The 14,508-nt window shown below is 42.8% G+C and overlaps 1 protein-coding gene across 1 annotated transcript in view; it reads right to left on the bottom strand.

Annotated features, from left to right (window-relative positions):
• Positions 1 to 14,508, bottom strand: part of LOC114427121 (latent-transforming growth factor beta-binding protein 2-like) — a 72,595-nt gene that overhangs the window by 18,524 nt on the left and 39,563 nt on the right. Inside the window, exons 9-20 of the mRNA XM_028394916.1 lie at positions 12,308 to 12,382; positions 8,321 to 8,443; positions 8,062 to 8,226; positions 6,374 to 6,682; positions 5,229 to 5,248; positions 5,008 to 5,044; positions 4,473 to 4,565; positions 3,575 to 3,700; positions 3,085 to 3,213; positions 2,760 to 2,879; positions 2,393 to 2,512; positions 2 to 121 (exon numbers count right to left, since the gene is read on the bottom strand). Of these exons, the coding sequence (XP_028250717.1) occupies positions 2 to 121; positions 2,393 to 2,512; positions 2,760 to 2,879; positions 3,085 to 3,213; positions 3,575 to 3,700; positions 4,473 to 4,565; positions 5,008 to 5,044; positions 5,229 to 5,248; positions 6,374 to 6,682; positions 8,062 to 8,226; positions 8,321 to 8,443; positions 12,308 to 12,382 (1,437 nt within the window). The remainder of the gene's footprint in view (position 1; positions 122 to 2,392; positions 2,513 to 2,759; positions 2,880 to 3,084; positions 3,214 to 3,574; positions 3,701 to 4,472; positions 4,566 to 5,007; positions 5,045 to 5,228; positions 5,249 to 6,373; positions 6,683 to 8,061; positions 8,227 to 8,320; positions 8,444 to 12,307; positions 12,383 to 14,508) is intronic.

Here is a 14,508-nt window from a genome sequence, read left to right on the forward strand (position 1 = left end):
CCTTGACAAACATTGTCTGGTGACAGTTTATAGCCCTGGAAACAGTTGCACTTGTAGGAGCCCTCGCTGTTGACACACCTACCACGGCCACACACCGTTTGGTTCAAGCACTCATTTACATCTGAGGAGAGAACAGGGGGAGGACAGAACACAACATATATATGAGAATATTCTCCTGAAACAAATGCACTGTGTGCTAAAAGGGTTTCTTCAGGAAAAAGTCTTCCCACACGTCTGAGTTTTGAGGTGCAATTGTAGCTTTCTGCACATAAAATCTAAACTCTCGACATGGATCAATGCCACAGGAACAAATCTTTATACAATTCAGACAAAAAACAAATATCTGCATTCAAAATAATGTTTGTGTCAGCACAGTCCGGCAGTAAAAGGGAAACAATTACAGCATAATTAGTCTGCATAATGACTGTAAACAGCAGTCATTAAATTACATCAGTGCACAGAACAAACCTCATTCATGTGGTGGCAGTAGCTGTCTTTTCCACTCAGTGGAATTATGTTTGTGGAAAACCTCATGCAGAAACATTGTTTTATAGTGGAATTTATCATGTGTTAATTGTGGCATTTTTTTAGGTTAGGTGAATTTGTGGGGAGAAAGAGAAAGTGAAGTCTGATCAAGTGAGTGTGAGAGAATGGTAAGAGAAGGTGGAGACGTTACTGGGAGGTGATACAGATTCTGAAATACAGAAATACTCCATCAGAGTCACAGGCCGGGTTTTGTTTGCCTGGCCATGGGCATTGCCAGTCATCTGTCAGTGTTGCCCATTGCTTTGTTTCCACAATCACCTGGAATCTCTCAGGCCTCCCCTGATAAGCCCTGACAAGGGAATGGAGCTGTTTTCTCTATCACACCAACAATTACGCTTATCCACGATTCGGCCAATTGGACTCAAACTACTGTACTGTGCTGCCGTCAATCGACCGAAGCAAATACTGGAAACCCAGGATTAATGCTCCCTGTTTTATGTGACTCCCACAGAGGCAGACGTATGCTGAAGGCCTGTAAGGGCCACTTGTGTGATTGTTAAGAGTAAAAATATTTAGCTCCAGTGATATCCCTCATTTGCAGACTTCCTCTCGGTTACTATTTATAAACCGCAGATTTGCACAGAATGAATAATTTCAACGGGCTGACAAAGAGAAAGTAGAGCATGTGCTGTTTGCTTTGGAGGAAAGGAAATGGTAAGACTTTAAACAAGAGCATCAGTCATCAGACTGAGTGAGAAATCGATTATAAGGAACTCAAACATACCACTAAAGTTAATTTCCATATTTTCCATTATTCATTTGGTGTGTAAGCTTTCATATTTCTGGAATAGTCACTACAGGAGCTTAGGTTTCCAAACAGAATTCCAATCCAAAATTAGAGGGTCACGCAGACGGGATGTGGAAAGTAACACCAGTTGGGCTGTTATGTAACAGGGCCACTTTCTGGTCAGGAGCTGCTAGCATGTTAGCCTAAATAAAACAAACACCAAGCGTAGCCTGTCGACCATTGTGTAGTCACATCTTGTAATCCGCAGTAAGAATTTACAGTGAACCAAAAACAGCATTATGGGTGAGTGAGAAAATGTGTTTGTGTGCCGGGACCTTTCTGCTGTGGGAATTGACCCTTTGACCCACTCATACATCTCCTGTGACTGCTCGGTCCTCTCACCTAGCCCAGCAGTGGTAATAAAGCCTCACTGGCCTCTTCTGAATAGTACAGTGGCCAGAGCTCTCCAACAATAATACACTGTTTGTTCAAGGCTGTGGCCAAGAGAAAATATTTGGACTCTCCCAAATTGAAGTATTATAAACAATCTTTTTACGGGGCCAGAGATATCAAAAGATCAGCAATAACACGGTGAATGTGTTTAAACAATATTGGGGATACGTAGAGGACTGCTGGGTGGGGAGGCTGATATACGTGGAAACACTGAACGGACAACGATCAGCCCCTGCAATATAGCCATCATCGCTGTGGTTTTAGGCTGTCGTGTGGGCCGCACTGGAAATAAAACATTTAATATAAAGTCTTTTGAAGCAAAAAATACAATTTATTTTATAGTTTTCAAGCACATCGGCAGTCAGAGTGTCCCTTTGAGCAAAAAAGCCACAATCCTGCAAATTTAGAGCAGCGTGTGCTATGTGGTGAACTGTACTGCATCATAAGCTGTCAACAGGTCTTTAAAGGCACGGCTCTTTGCCATTTTTTTATGCGATGCCAACTGAGGGCAGCAGCTACGATTAGGTAAACGTTACCTAATACAGGAAGCCTTTACACTGTAAGAGGGAAACCCAGCTTTTTTCCATGCAGTGGTCGGAAACACCCTTGAGATTCTGGCAAATGGTGATGGTGCTGCTGCTATGATGGAGTAGGAGGTAGCCTTACCCACACATCTCTCATTGACAGGCCTGAAACCTGGGCCGCAGGCCTGGCACAGGAAGGAGCCGAGGGTGTTGACGCAGACACTGTTGGGGCAGGAGTCGGGATCCCTGCACTCATCTATATCTGCTCACAGAGAAGGCAGAACGTGAATTCTAGGTAGCGGTTGCTAAAGCAATGTTACTAAAACATTGTGAAGAACGATGGTGTACGCTCACAAATGTACACATATACACACACAATCCCTCTGTTTGTGACAAATGTTTCACTGGAAGAAAATACAATGAGTGTTTTGTTACAAACAGACCTGGCTTGGATTGTGCTGTTACGTGAACCGTGTGTGCGTAGGTGGTTGTGCGTGCATTCAAGTCACCTTCGCATAGGCCTTTCCAGGACTTGGCATAGCCACTGTTGCATTCACAGGTGTAAGATCCTTCTGTGTTGACGCATTTGCTATTCTGGCACTTGTTGGGCATGCTGCACTCATTAATGTCTGCCAGTTTGAATGAAAACCAAGAAGAAGGGAAAAGAAAGTGACTGTTGTGTTCCAGAGCATTAATTAGGGCAGGATGCTTTTTAAACGAACAGTGCTGACAGACAAGTACTTGCAATGCTCTGACACAGAGAAAGTTAACAGCAGCCCATGTTTCCATTGGAAACAGTATATCTCCTACTGTCACAGTAGAGCTGTGTCTCACCTTGGCAGAACTTCCTGTTCTGAGTGATCACCTGGCTGTAGCCGCTGTGGCACTGACAGGTGTAGGAACCATAGCTGTTTACACAGCGGCCCTTCCCTTCACATGGGTTCTCATCACATTCATTCACATCTACAACAGGAGACAGAGAAAGAAGTTGCATTTTTACCATGAAACTCTGTGCACTTTCAGTACAGGATGGACCTGAGCCCAGCTGCATGGCGCAGAGGCTGCGGCCAAGGCCTTTGTGAGGTGAGCTCTTTGGATCGCCTGCATGCTGCTGTCAGGCATCATGGAACAGGTCAGCATAAACAGACGGACCCTTTTCATTTTGGCTGACTTGATTTCTAAAGGCTTCTGGGCTGTATAATAAAACTTTCTCCCACTGCTGTGATGAGAGACAGACCCACTGTGGCCTCAGCATGTGTGTTTATGCGTCTATCCTTCTTTTACCCTCTGTCCTGTTCTATCCCTCACCCACTGTGTGACTCACCAATGCAGTTGGTCTGCAGCGCGCTGAGCTTGAATCCTGGCTCACACTGGCAAGTGTATCCCGTCTGCACCGGGATACATTTCCCACGGCCACATATGGCGGGAGTAGTGGCACACTTGTCAATACCTGAAAAGGCACATTGAGGAGCAGAGTCAGAAGGCAGACAAGGATACCTCTGACCTACGATTACGCAACATTATAGACACTGTAAAAAAGTGCATTCCACTAACACATGTTGTTCTCCACTGGAACACGTCTTGCTGTTTTATAGGTGGAGTCTGGATGAGAAGACTGGTTTTACAGCAGCGTAGTGTTCTAACAGGTGGTATGGAGCTCTTACAAAGGGTTCAGCAAGAAACAGGCCATGCACAGTAGAGCCTGACATTAGTTTTGTTCTTGTCTTTTTCCATCCAAAGTGTGGTAAAACAGAGACATTGGCCCCAGGCTGAGGACAAAAAAAAAGAAACATCTTTCTCTGTAGGATTACTGTAAATTCCTCTGGCTTCCTCAGTCCCTCTGCTGCTCCTTCTGTCACCCAAACACACCTTCACCCTGCCTTCTCCATTTTTCATAAATCTGGCCTCTGATAGTTCCCCTCATCCAAGAGGCACACACTCGTTCTTGGTTTCTCGCCCTCTAACCCTCTGTGCAGCACGGCAGCTTACAGCCAAATTGGCTCTGAGAAAAGGGGTCAAATAAAGCACTCTCCATCTTTACTTTGGGTAAGCCTGCAAAAATGTTTTATGAGATGTGCTGCTGTCTGCCAGCAGTTGACAGAGAGCATAAAAAATGAAGAGTTGAACTTTGTGTTGCTTTTTTGCATAGTAGACCTACATTTCCCTGCCCACCTGTTAACTGGATTTGTACATCCAGTGGAGCTTCTTTTCTATACTGGTACCTTCAATGTATGTCGTTCCTGTGGCTGAGTCTGTGGAGGTTGTTTCCTTTGAGTCTGGCTTCTGATGGATGCTTGTGGAGTCTGGGGAAGTCTCTGTTATTAGGGGGTAAGGATAAGGATAAGGTGGGGTCATGATGAGATGGTGAGTATACATGATAAAGAACTCAGTCTCACACAGCATCAAGTCTGAGTTTTTGCAACCAAAACAAGATCCTGCTTGTTCTACCAAGCACTACTTCCTCATTCATTGTTCAGTATGATGATCTATGCCTTTTCCCTGGATAAAAACATTACAATGACCAAAATAACTCAAAGAAAGAGACAACCCTCAGACTTTAATGTCAATGTTTTCACTGGCGTGAGGGTAAAGCAGACAAGAATTGAGAGTGCCACCGCTGTGTGGGAGCAATTTATAGAATCACACATGTCTGTGCCTGACTCTGTTATAACTGTTATTGCACTACAAGCTCAGAATGCTAAATCAAAGGCATTTACAACAGCACTTGCTCTACAAAGAGTGAGGAAGAAAAATTACCTGGATATTTAAGCGGTGAGTCAGTCACAACAGCTGGCTGAAAAACACGCATATATAACTTGTTAAAAGATAAGATTTCATTGCTTTACTCCCATTTATATATAGAATGCCTGCTAATTAGGTGTAATATATAATCACAACAAACCATCTAGCTGAGATATCCAGAGCATATCGTTCTAAGAAAAACATTTCAAAAGTATGTGCCAAGAGGCAGAACTTACCGGGCTCAGAATTTCCACATCTGCCACAAAAAAAGAAAAAAGGAAAAAAGAATTAAAGGTTTGTCAGTAGCAAACCATGACATTATCACCATTGCTGTATACACACAACATGCACACAAACCCATGCCCTCTTTAGGCACATGACTTGCAGCTTTGGAGGTCTTTATTTCTAATAAAACAAAGCTTACAACATATTTATCCTCTGAGCCAGACCAAAAAAAAAAAAAAAAAAAAAAAAAAAAAGGTATCCAAGAAGGAGTGCTGGCCAAGGAAACAGGCAAAGAGAGACAAGGAAATAGATATCTGATAATAAAGACAAAAACCCCTAAATATTTATAAAATTGTCTCCTCATATAAATCAAAATGTTGTGACGTTGCCAAGTATTTCACAAGCATTACATCAAGAAGATACATTTACAGAAAATCCTGAGGATTTGGATGTATGGCTGATGTGGATTACTTTTCTGTGATGTTCACAGGGGTTTCATCTTGATGGATGGGGTACATGAATACAACTCTGAATACGTTCAGATCAAGAATTTATTTATGGAGCTCAAAACATCCTGTTGATGTTTGGATTCTCAGAAATGAAGCTAATCCATTTACATGGACCCTGCACTGTTTATTGTTCGTAGTGATGTGTCGGTTGCGAACAAAACGGCTCTTAGAACCAGCTCTTATAATCAGCTCTTTGAAGTGAACGATCAGAAGCAGCTCCTACCTGGGAGCTGGAGCTGTTTTTTTTCCTCTGTTATTTCTGCTCAAGCTGCATGTGATTGGTGAACTACACAATGTGTGGTCACATCTGTGTGTTCGCACCAAGCAGGAGGGGAAGGCGGGCGGTACAGATACAACACACACGCACGCGCGCACACACACACACGCACAAAGGGAGGGAGATGGCAATAAGCAAGCGAGAGAGAGAGAACTGCTGCTACAGAGACAGCATGATGAGTGACAGCAGAAAACGTACAACAAAGTCAAGTGTGCAGCCGAAAGAGCCAGCTCTCTTTAGTGAGCTGATCCATAAGAAATTGCCATCACTAATTGTTTGAGTAACTGAGATTGCACAGAATGCACAGCATCATTATTCATCCTTTACCATTCAAAATAACATCTAAACGTACACAACACTTTACCCTTACCCTCTGTCTCTCTACCCTCTGGAGTTTCTCTGGCAGGATGCTGTGTTGTCAGAGGGTACTGGTGTGCTTGTGGTGTCTCGGGGTACACAGGGTACTGGGGTACGTGCGGCGTTTGTGGGTAGCTGGGGTATTGTGGCCAGATGACAGAAGGCTCAGGGGATGGTGACTGAGGATAAGCAGGGCTCTGTTCCTCCAGTGACACTCCAGTGCTCTGCAGCTCATCATCACCCAGGTGTGTGACAGCAAACTGCACATCAGAGCGTGAGTAAGTGTATCCGTGACCGGCAGGGCAGATCTCCTTGAAGTGGTCTGCAGGACACAGGTGCAAATCATAAGAAAACATCACCTCTGTGTTCTGACCCTGGGCTCATAAACTATAATAAACGCTGACTGTGAGTGTAAATGTGGGTCATATTTCTTTCTGATATTCAATGTAGCATCTTAAGCTAACTGTGTAACACTGTTATTATGAGCATGCTGCGTGCTGTGAATGAAAGGATTGTGTTTCAGGCCAGTGACAGCTTTCACAGTGGGCTGCCAGAGAGGGGATTTGGAAAAAGCGGAAGATACCTGCACATAAATGAACAAAAGCATGCCAGGGAAATGGGGGTTGAGGATCATGTAATACTGACTGACCTTTGAACTCTTTGGTGTGGATGTGTATGAGTGAGGAGCTAATGGAGGATTGGCTGGCTAGATAAAAGGAGGGAGACTGCACCTCTTTGTGTCTGAGTCCAACAAGGCTCAGCGATGGTGAATCCATTACAAGTGAGAAGCTCTGTGTCCCTTACCTGACCTGACATCAGCAACTCTACGCCAAAAGAGTCTGGAATAGAGATATGAGTACTGACAGATATGTGGTCTCTGTAAATGCTTGTTTAAATGCAGGAAACGTGGATATGATAGGCTACTGAATGATGATTTTAAAGTGGAGGGAAATGGGGCTACATATGATCAGAACCCACATCAGAGGACCTGGAGTAAATATGGAATAAAAGTCAATGGGCTCCTGTTACCAAGTCACAAGTAATGGGCCTGGCAGAGTGGTTCAGAACATGGCTCTAACAGCTTGTCAAGCTGTACAAAGAGCCAGCGTCCCAAATAATCTGAGGCTGTGTGTCTGTGAACCAAGTCAGCACCATGGAGGTCTGTGCCTGTGATATCTGATCTATGACAATCCCCATGAATCATGTCCAGTACAGACACTCCATAAAACCAGCTTGTTTCTCTCAGTGACTTTGAAGATTAGATCAGTATGAAAAAAAAAGAAAAAGATGACAACTACTTCCCATGTTTCACTTGGCTTAGTTATGTATTTCTGCTGTGAAGCTTTGCCGGTCTGTTAGTGGGGTTTCTCTGAGGGTTGGAGTGATAACACAAGACTGACTCCCACTATTATGTAGTCTCCAAAATATGAAAACTGTTATGTTTTTGGTCCTTTTCCACTCCAAACACATTGGGTTATTTTGAACTGCTTTACACGCCTGGCAGAGAGCACAATGGTGGCTGAGTGGTAAATATTCTCTGCCTGTGGTTTCACTGCCGCTGCTTAAGATTACATGTGACATTGTATATCTGCAAAAGCATTTAAGGGGCTTTTTTACTAAGTACAGTAAAAGCAGAAAATGGGCATTTGTGTCTGCAGATTGAGGACAAGATAATTGCCGGAGACGTTTTTGGGACTGTACCTGATCCTGGCAGAGGACAGCGGTCACATCCAGCGCCCCAGGCTTTTCCCACGCGGCTGCAGCAGCATATCTGCTTGGTGAGGTGATTGGCAAGAGGCAGAGAACAAGTGCCTGCTGAAACTGAGCGGTAGCACAACGCTCTCTGATCAGACACTGCCTTGTCGGCTAGGAAAAAAGTTAATAACATTTATTATATTACAGTTATATAGTACAAGGCCCAAGACTTAAATGATGCATCAATGTTCAAATAAATACTTACAGACACAGTGGGCCCTGGCAGGGTCTAACAGGTACCCTGACTTACATATGCACCTGTAGCTTCCTTTGGTGTTGAGACATTCAGCATTCTTACATATCCCAGGTAACAGGCACTCATTGATGTCTGTGGAGTATGCAGCAGGTCAGTCATGCATTACATTCTGATTATGGAAATATCTTAAAAGTCAAGTTTTTTCCCAGGGCAAAAATATAATTCTGAACTCACACTGAACCAATGTATTATTATCAGACTGTTTTCATGCTTGCAGAACTGGAGGGATGATGTAAGTCTAAAGAAATTATTTACACCTTGAAAGGTGAAAGCTGCAATAGATCATACTGTCAAAACTACTAGCTGCCGAGAGGCGATGAAATATGAAAACGTTAAGGTTACACAATTTGTATGAAAGCTAGGAAGAGTGATGACAAGGGGGAAACATGCACAATAAATTGCACCAGGGTAAAAAAAAAAAAACTTATTAGATCTGTAGAAAAACCAACAGTCATGCAGACATAGAATGTTTCAGACTTTAACATCTTTTGTGACAGCACCTTCGGCTTATGTCAATGAGTGAAAGTCATTAAGAGGTTTTCCCCTCTGCTCTGTACCATGTGTGCTGGAGTGATGCAGTGGCCAGCGGAGTTCACCTACTGCTCCAACAGCTCTAAGCCAACAGTCACTAAGCCAAACAGAGGCAAGCTAGCCAGTTAATGGGCCAGCCAGGAGCATCGGGGGGACATATTTGAGGGGTTTAGTCATGCGATCACACTGGGACCAGGCAAAGTTTGTTGTTCTATCGTGTTAAACAAAGAGTACATCATTAGGTCTTTTCCAATTGCTTTGACGACTAGAACCCAACAGCCTGCCACCACAGATTTTCCCAATTCTAATTAATCTGCTCTTGTTTTGTTGTTTTGCTTCCTGCTGGAAAAAGTGAGCTTATAGGGGATTGGGGCTGATAAATTCAGTGGATTGAAGCAAATCCAGGGAATGCCTCAGTGTTCCTTTTGCTGTTTGTTGTTTCTTCTTTTCTATCTGGTCTGCCTTTTGTTTTTCCATTCCTCTTTTCTAGCTCTCTCAAGAGAGACTAGTTTAAAAGCCAAATGACAAAGCTTGTATGACTGTATAAACAAGCCCGTGTTTCTTTTAGCAGGAGCGACCTGTTTGGATGAGTAGATGAAGCAGACCACAGATGTCCTGCCTGCCTCAGCTGAGACTCACAGTCTGCAACAACAATATTGTGTTTGCAGGTACTGTGGTGACTTTAAGGTGTAGTTCAAGAAGCATCTGGTCAGAGTTCAGGTCAGCGTTGGGCTCAGCCTTCATCACATGGGGTCTTTAATCCATGGTTCGGTTGAGTCCCAGATTAGTGCTATTGTTACAGTCTGCTGGTGGCTTGATTGGGATTGAAACTGACTTCCATGACAGCCTGTCATGACCAGCACTAATCTCAACATCTATTTTGAATTGCTGCTTGGTCGCTCTCTTTGACAAATAGTGCGTGTGGTCGGAACTCACTTTTTTAACGATTGTGTTTATGGTGGACAAGAGGAGATTGATAAATTGGTGGCCTAATGTAAAAAACAAAAAATATACAGTTACACAGCTCTTGTTACATGAATATGCAGCTCTGAGTGCTCATACAGAAAGTTTGTGTTTTTTCTGGTGCTGAAAGTTATAGCACTATTGGAAAAAATTGATAAATGTTCCCAGTGTCAACCCATTCAACGCCTGCCATTTCCTCAGATTACAATGTCTGGCTTACACAAGAAGAAGGAGTTCAGTGGTCACCATTTTGACCTTGATGATGATGATGTCATTGCTGCTCTGATGAAGTCTTTTTCTATCTAATAAAACTGCTATAGTATATGATTGGTGGGACTAAGTTTGTAAATGTAGGGAGAGAGGTGAAAAATGAAGCTGCTAGGTTTTATGAAACGGAATTCTTCTTGAAGCAATCTTATCAATCACACAATAATACATGATAAGAAGCTCCCTAAGCTCAGGTGTCAACCTGTCAGAGGCGACCTCACTTGACCTTGTCTCCTCGTAACTTCTGGAAGAATTCCCATGAACACCTGCAACATTATTTACAGACACTGTAAAGTAAATTGGCAGCATCACCCTCCTTTATTATGAATCGGCTGCTATGGGTAAAGAGATCAGCTTAGGACTACTTTGCAGGTCTCAATCCAGACATAACTTATGGAGCCATTTTGAAACAGTAAAGGAACGGTCCCAAAATTCTGCCAAGGCAGCCGTTACTGGGAAAAATATGTCTTCTCAGAAAGATTCTGATATATCCTACTGATATGTTAGGGTCTTACCCTAAGCTCGTCTGTATTCAATATGGTGAATGTCAGGGTTTTAAAATTGTTAGTAGATTTTATTAACTTGATCCAAAATATCAGAGGAGCTATGTCAGACTTCCATCATCTCTACTTTGAAGTGGTGTATGAGTAATATGACCTGTTCCCAGCACCAGTTAACCACCCACAACAGAGCCTGCACATGCATCTCTGATCTCATCAAACAAGCACAGTTACAACCAGCCAATTCAGCTGACCTCATTTCTGAAAAGCAGCTTCTGGAGATAAAGAGTAGTCTCTGAAGTCAAAGAGCTGAAGGGGCATCTTATCGTACATGCTGTGAGGGCGTCACTGACCGCAAGGGTCGCCATTCACAGTCAGAGCAGCAGTATCTCAGGCCTGTAACAAAATATGAGACAAGCACTGCTCTGTTCCAATATAACACAATACAAGCAGCTCAGAATAGGAGCCACGATGGGGAAGGTTTGGAAGCTACCCTGATAATAATGACAAACCCTCAGAAAAAGCTGATTTTGCCTTCTTGGCAGTGTGTGCGAGGTCTGAAATTAGAAATCATTTTGGGAACGGAGCACCAGCCGAACAGGACAGAGACTTTAAAGAGCTCCAGTAAATATTGTGGGGTAACTGTCAGCTTTGCTTTTTTGGAACTCCTGAAACGAGCAACTGAAACATCTTGAAACAATCATAAAAGAAAAGCATGAATAATAGAAAGATAAATTTCTACATTTGTTGGCTGGTTGACACACTATTGGAAAGTAAGTGTGTCCTTGTCCACAGGTCTTTGTTTTATTAAAATGTTTCCCTGCTCAATCATTACCTGAAACATCAATAAGGCAATAATTCTGTACAGAAAAAAAAATATGCTGAACTGGCTGAACCAGTGGATGAGGCCTGTTACAGAGGTAGTCAAAGCTGTCCGCTGGACCGTATTGTTGTTGTACTCCATAGGCTTCAGTAACCCTCGGGATTATGACACTATTAATCAAGTCAGTGACACAGCTCTAAGTAGCCTGTCAGAAAAGCTGCATTTTGTTATTTCAAGTGTCAACACTGGTTGTCAGTGCTGGGTCCTGTTCCCAGATCAGGCTGCACATTTCCCCCCTGTGACTTCCAGCCATTGTTTATTTGTTCACGCCGATTAATTCCAGCGCTGTGTATGAACAACACTAACAAACATAACTGAATTCGATAGATAGTCTGCACAGTGGACACTGTGGGTGGCAGCTGACAAACAGCCTTCCTTGAGACGTGGCAATGAAGAAAACCACAGTGTACATGACTAGGATTGATCTAAATTTGTTTTTATATGCAGATGGAACATTCAGAAAAGAGCCACCTTCTGCCATAATGATAGCTTGCTGCACCACTCTCCACTCAGAAGCCCAATTAAAACAGGAGCCACGGGTGCTTATTGGCTGCTGACCTCTGACCCTGGAACAAGCTTAATTGTAGCCTTGACTTAGTTCCCATAGACACCAGATGTACAGCCAGATACTTATAGATGTCCTTAGGGATCAATGTATGCATGGAAACATGCAGAAGTTTTTATCACATCCATTATGCCATTATTTTTAATATTTTCCTGTTATTGGTTAAATTAATATGTGCAGTGTTTCCAAAGCTGTCCCACATGCCGTCTATATATTTTACAGCTTACCTTGACAGTGTGTGAGATTCATCCTTTTAAAACCTTTGGAACATTCCACTTGTCCGTTTGCAATCACTGCATAAGCTGCAAACACAAAGAGAAAGCAAAGTTTAGACGAGCAAAGTGATTCTACAGTGCGGTGCCTCTCTGTCACAAAGCATCACATTCTTTGCAGGGGGAGACGAGGAGCTCAGTTTTAGGAGGAGACCATATAACTTACAGATGTGAGCATCTCAGCGAGTGAAAAAAAAAAAATGGAGGGGAACCCACAACTGGGCCTCGCAGGACTCCAGGGTGAGTGTATGGTAATGGATCCCCATCAACCACGTTTATAAGACAGCACTGCCATCCAGCAGAATGTAACGATAACACTAGACGTCATTTATAATCATATTACCTATAACTCTCCACAACCCCCAGGGACACATGAAGGAAGTGCTTACATCATAAATATGTTGAGGAAACCTACATGACAGCCCTGACCTTTGTCATCAACCACAGTGCAAATCTACGTAAACAAGAGACTAATGCTTTAATGGTGCAAGCAAGGAATGACGATTAATGTACGACTCGGAGGAAAACGATTGGCCAAAATGACTTTTTACTTGTTTTGCCAAGGCAATAAAAATCACATGGTGTGTGTGCTTCAGGTGTGTAGATTAGAGGTTTGGAGAAATACTGCAGTAAATAACACGGCATGTCTGTTAATGCTCTGGTGCGCCCAGACTGTCAGTGACAGAGGCCTGAAAACATGGCGTCATTACTCATTCGGCACCTAGTCAAGCCCCAGCATGCTCTATTAAATGTACAGAGGGGTCAATGTGACTATCATATGGCAAAGAGAAAGTCTGCTTGAGTGTGTGTGTGTCGAAGTTTGTTTGACAGAATGGGAGAAAGAGCTGAAATGTGCTTGAAGGTCTATAGGTTTCTTAACTGAGACGGAGTGATTATTAGTAACAGATCTTTCCGTGACATAAACTGAGGCGACAAGTTTCTCTACATATCATTTTGAAAGGAGGAGATCCAACTTCTGATTCTGAGGGGGAAAATGTGTATATGGGTGAAGAGAGCTGTAAAGAATAATGACATGCTTGTTAGCATGACGGAACTGTTTCTCACTGTTACAGTCTATTCAAATTACAGTCACAAATCAGACAACTTAAAGCGCCGATGGTACGGCTGTGCGCTCCCCAATCATGATAGCTATGATTCTGATTTTCAGGCCGGAAAAATGTTGCTTCTGCCAAGTTTTTATGTCTCCACTCAAGGGGGCTTTTTTAAATTCATGAACACGGAGAGGAATTTTTCAAAATATGAAACAGGATGTGATTCTGCCTTCTTAGCATTCATTTTTACTTCATGTCATCATCCAATGGAACAAAACTGAGAGAAAATCTTTTGTCCAGTGTGCAATATTTCCCACTGACAGAGATTATGGTTAAAAGACAGTGATGACAATCTTGGGATTCACACAATGGGCATAAAAAGACAGAAGTAATTAACTTCTTTGAAGCTGCTTTCCAAGCAATGATGGGTTGAAGACAGGCGTGAGCCGTTCAAGATATGACAAAACGTCTTGTGCTCTGGCAAAAAAAACCTGCTTTGTGTTTAAGACCACATTAAACGCTGAACAAATACATCTCTGGAATGATAAATGGATTTCTGGATGCTTACGTGTGAAAGTAGGATCCACCTGTTCTTTTTAAGCCGGTAAAAGTCATAAATATATACATGCACTGCTGTGACCTTACAGCTTATTTTTTCACAAAATTAAGCCATCAAATCATTCAAGAGGTCTGTGTATGTACAGGTGTTTTTGGTGGGCAGTATATTTTGTTACTGCTTATTTGTTAGGCAGCGTTTAAGAAGTGGAAAAGAGCCAAGTCATCTAACCTTCAAACACTTAGTTTACAATAGACAGCACAATAATTTAAGATCAGAAATACATGTGGTTGCAATAATCATGTAGAAAAAAAAATCTGATATTGTGGAAGTTTGAGCAATAACCCTCTAAATATGTACCCTAAAAACAAAAACCAGCAGTCACTCATGAGTTTGTGTCACTTTCCCAGGAGTGACTGGAATGTGTGGCACATGGAGGTTTTCTGGGAACAAGGTCCTGGAAGCTGAGTTGTGTTTTGGTCCTGCTGTGACCCAGTCGACCAGGCAGGGTCAATGTACCTGAGGGTTGACAGAGCAGAAGTGGGTCA

The sequence above is a fragment of the Parambassis ranga genome, chromosome 22, assembly GCF_900634625.1.
Source record: "Parambassis ranga chromosome 22, fParRan2.1, whole genome shotgun sequence".
Classification (NCBI taxonomy): domain Eukaryota; kingdom Metazoa; phylum Chordata; class Actinopteri; family Ambassidae; genus Parambassis; species Parambassis ranga.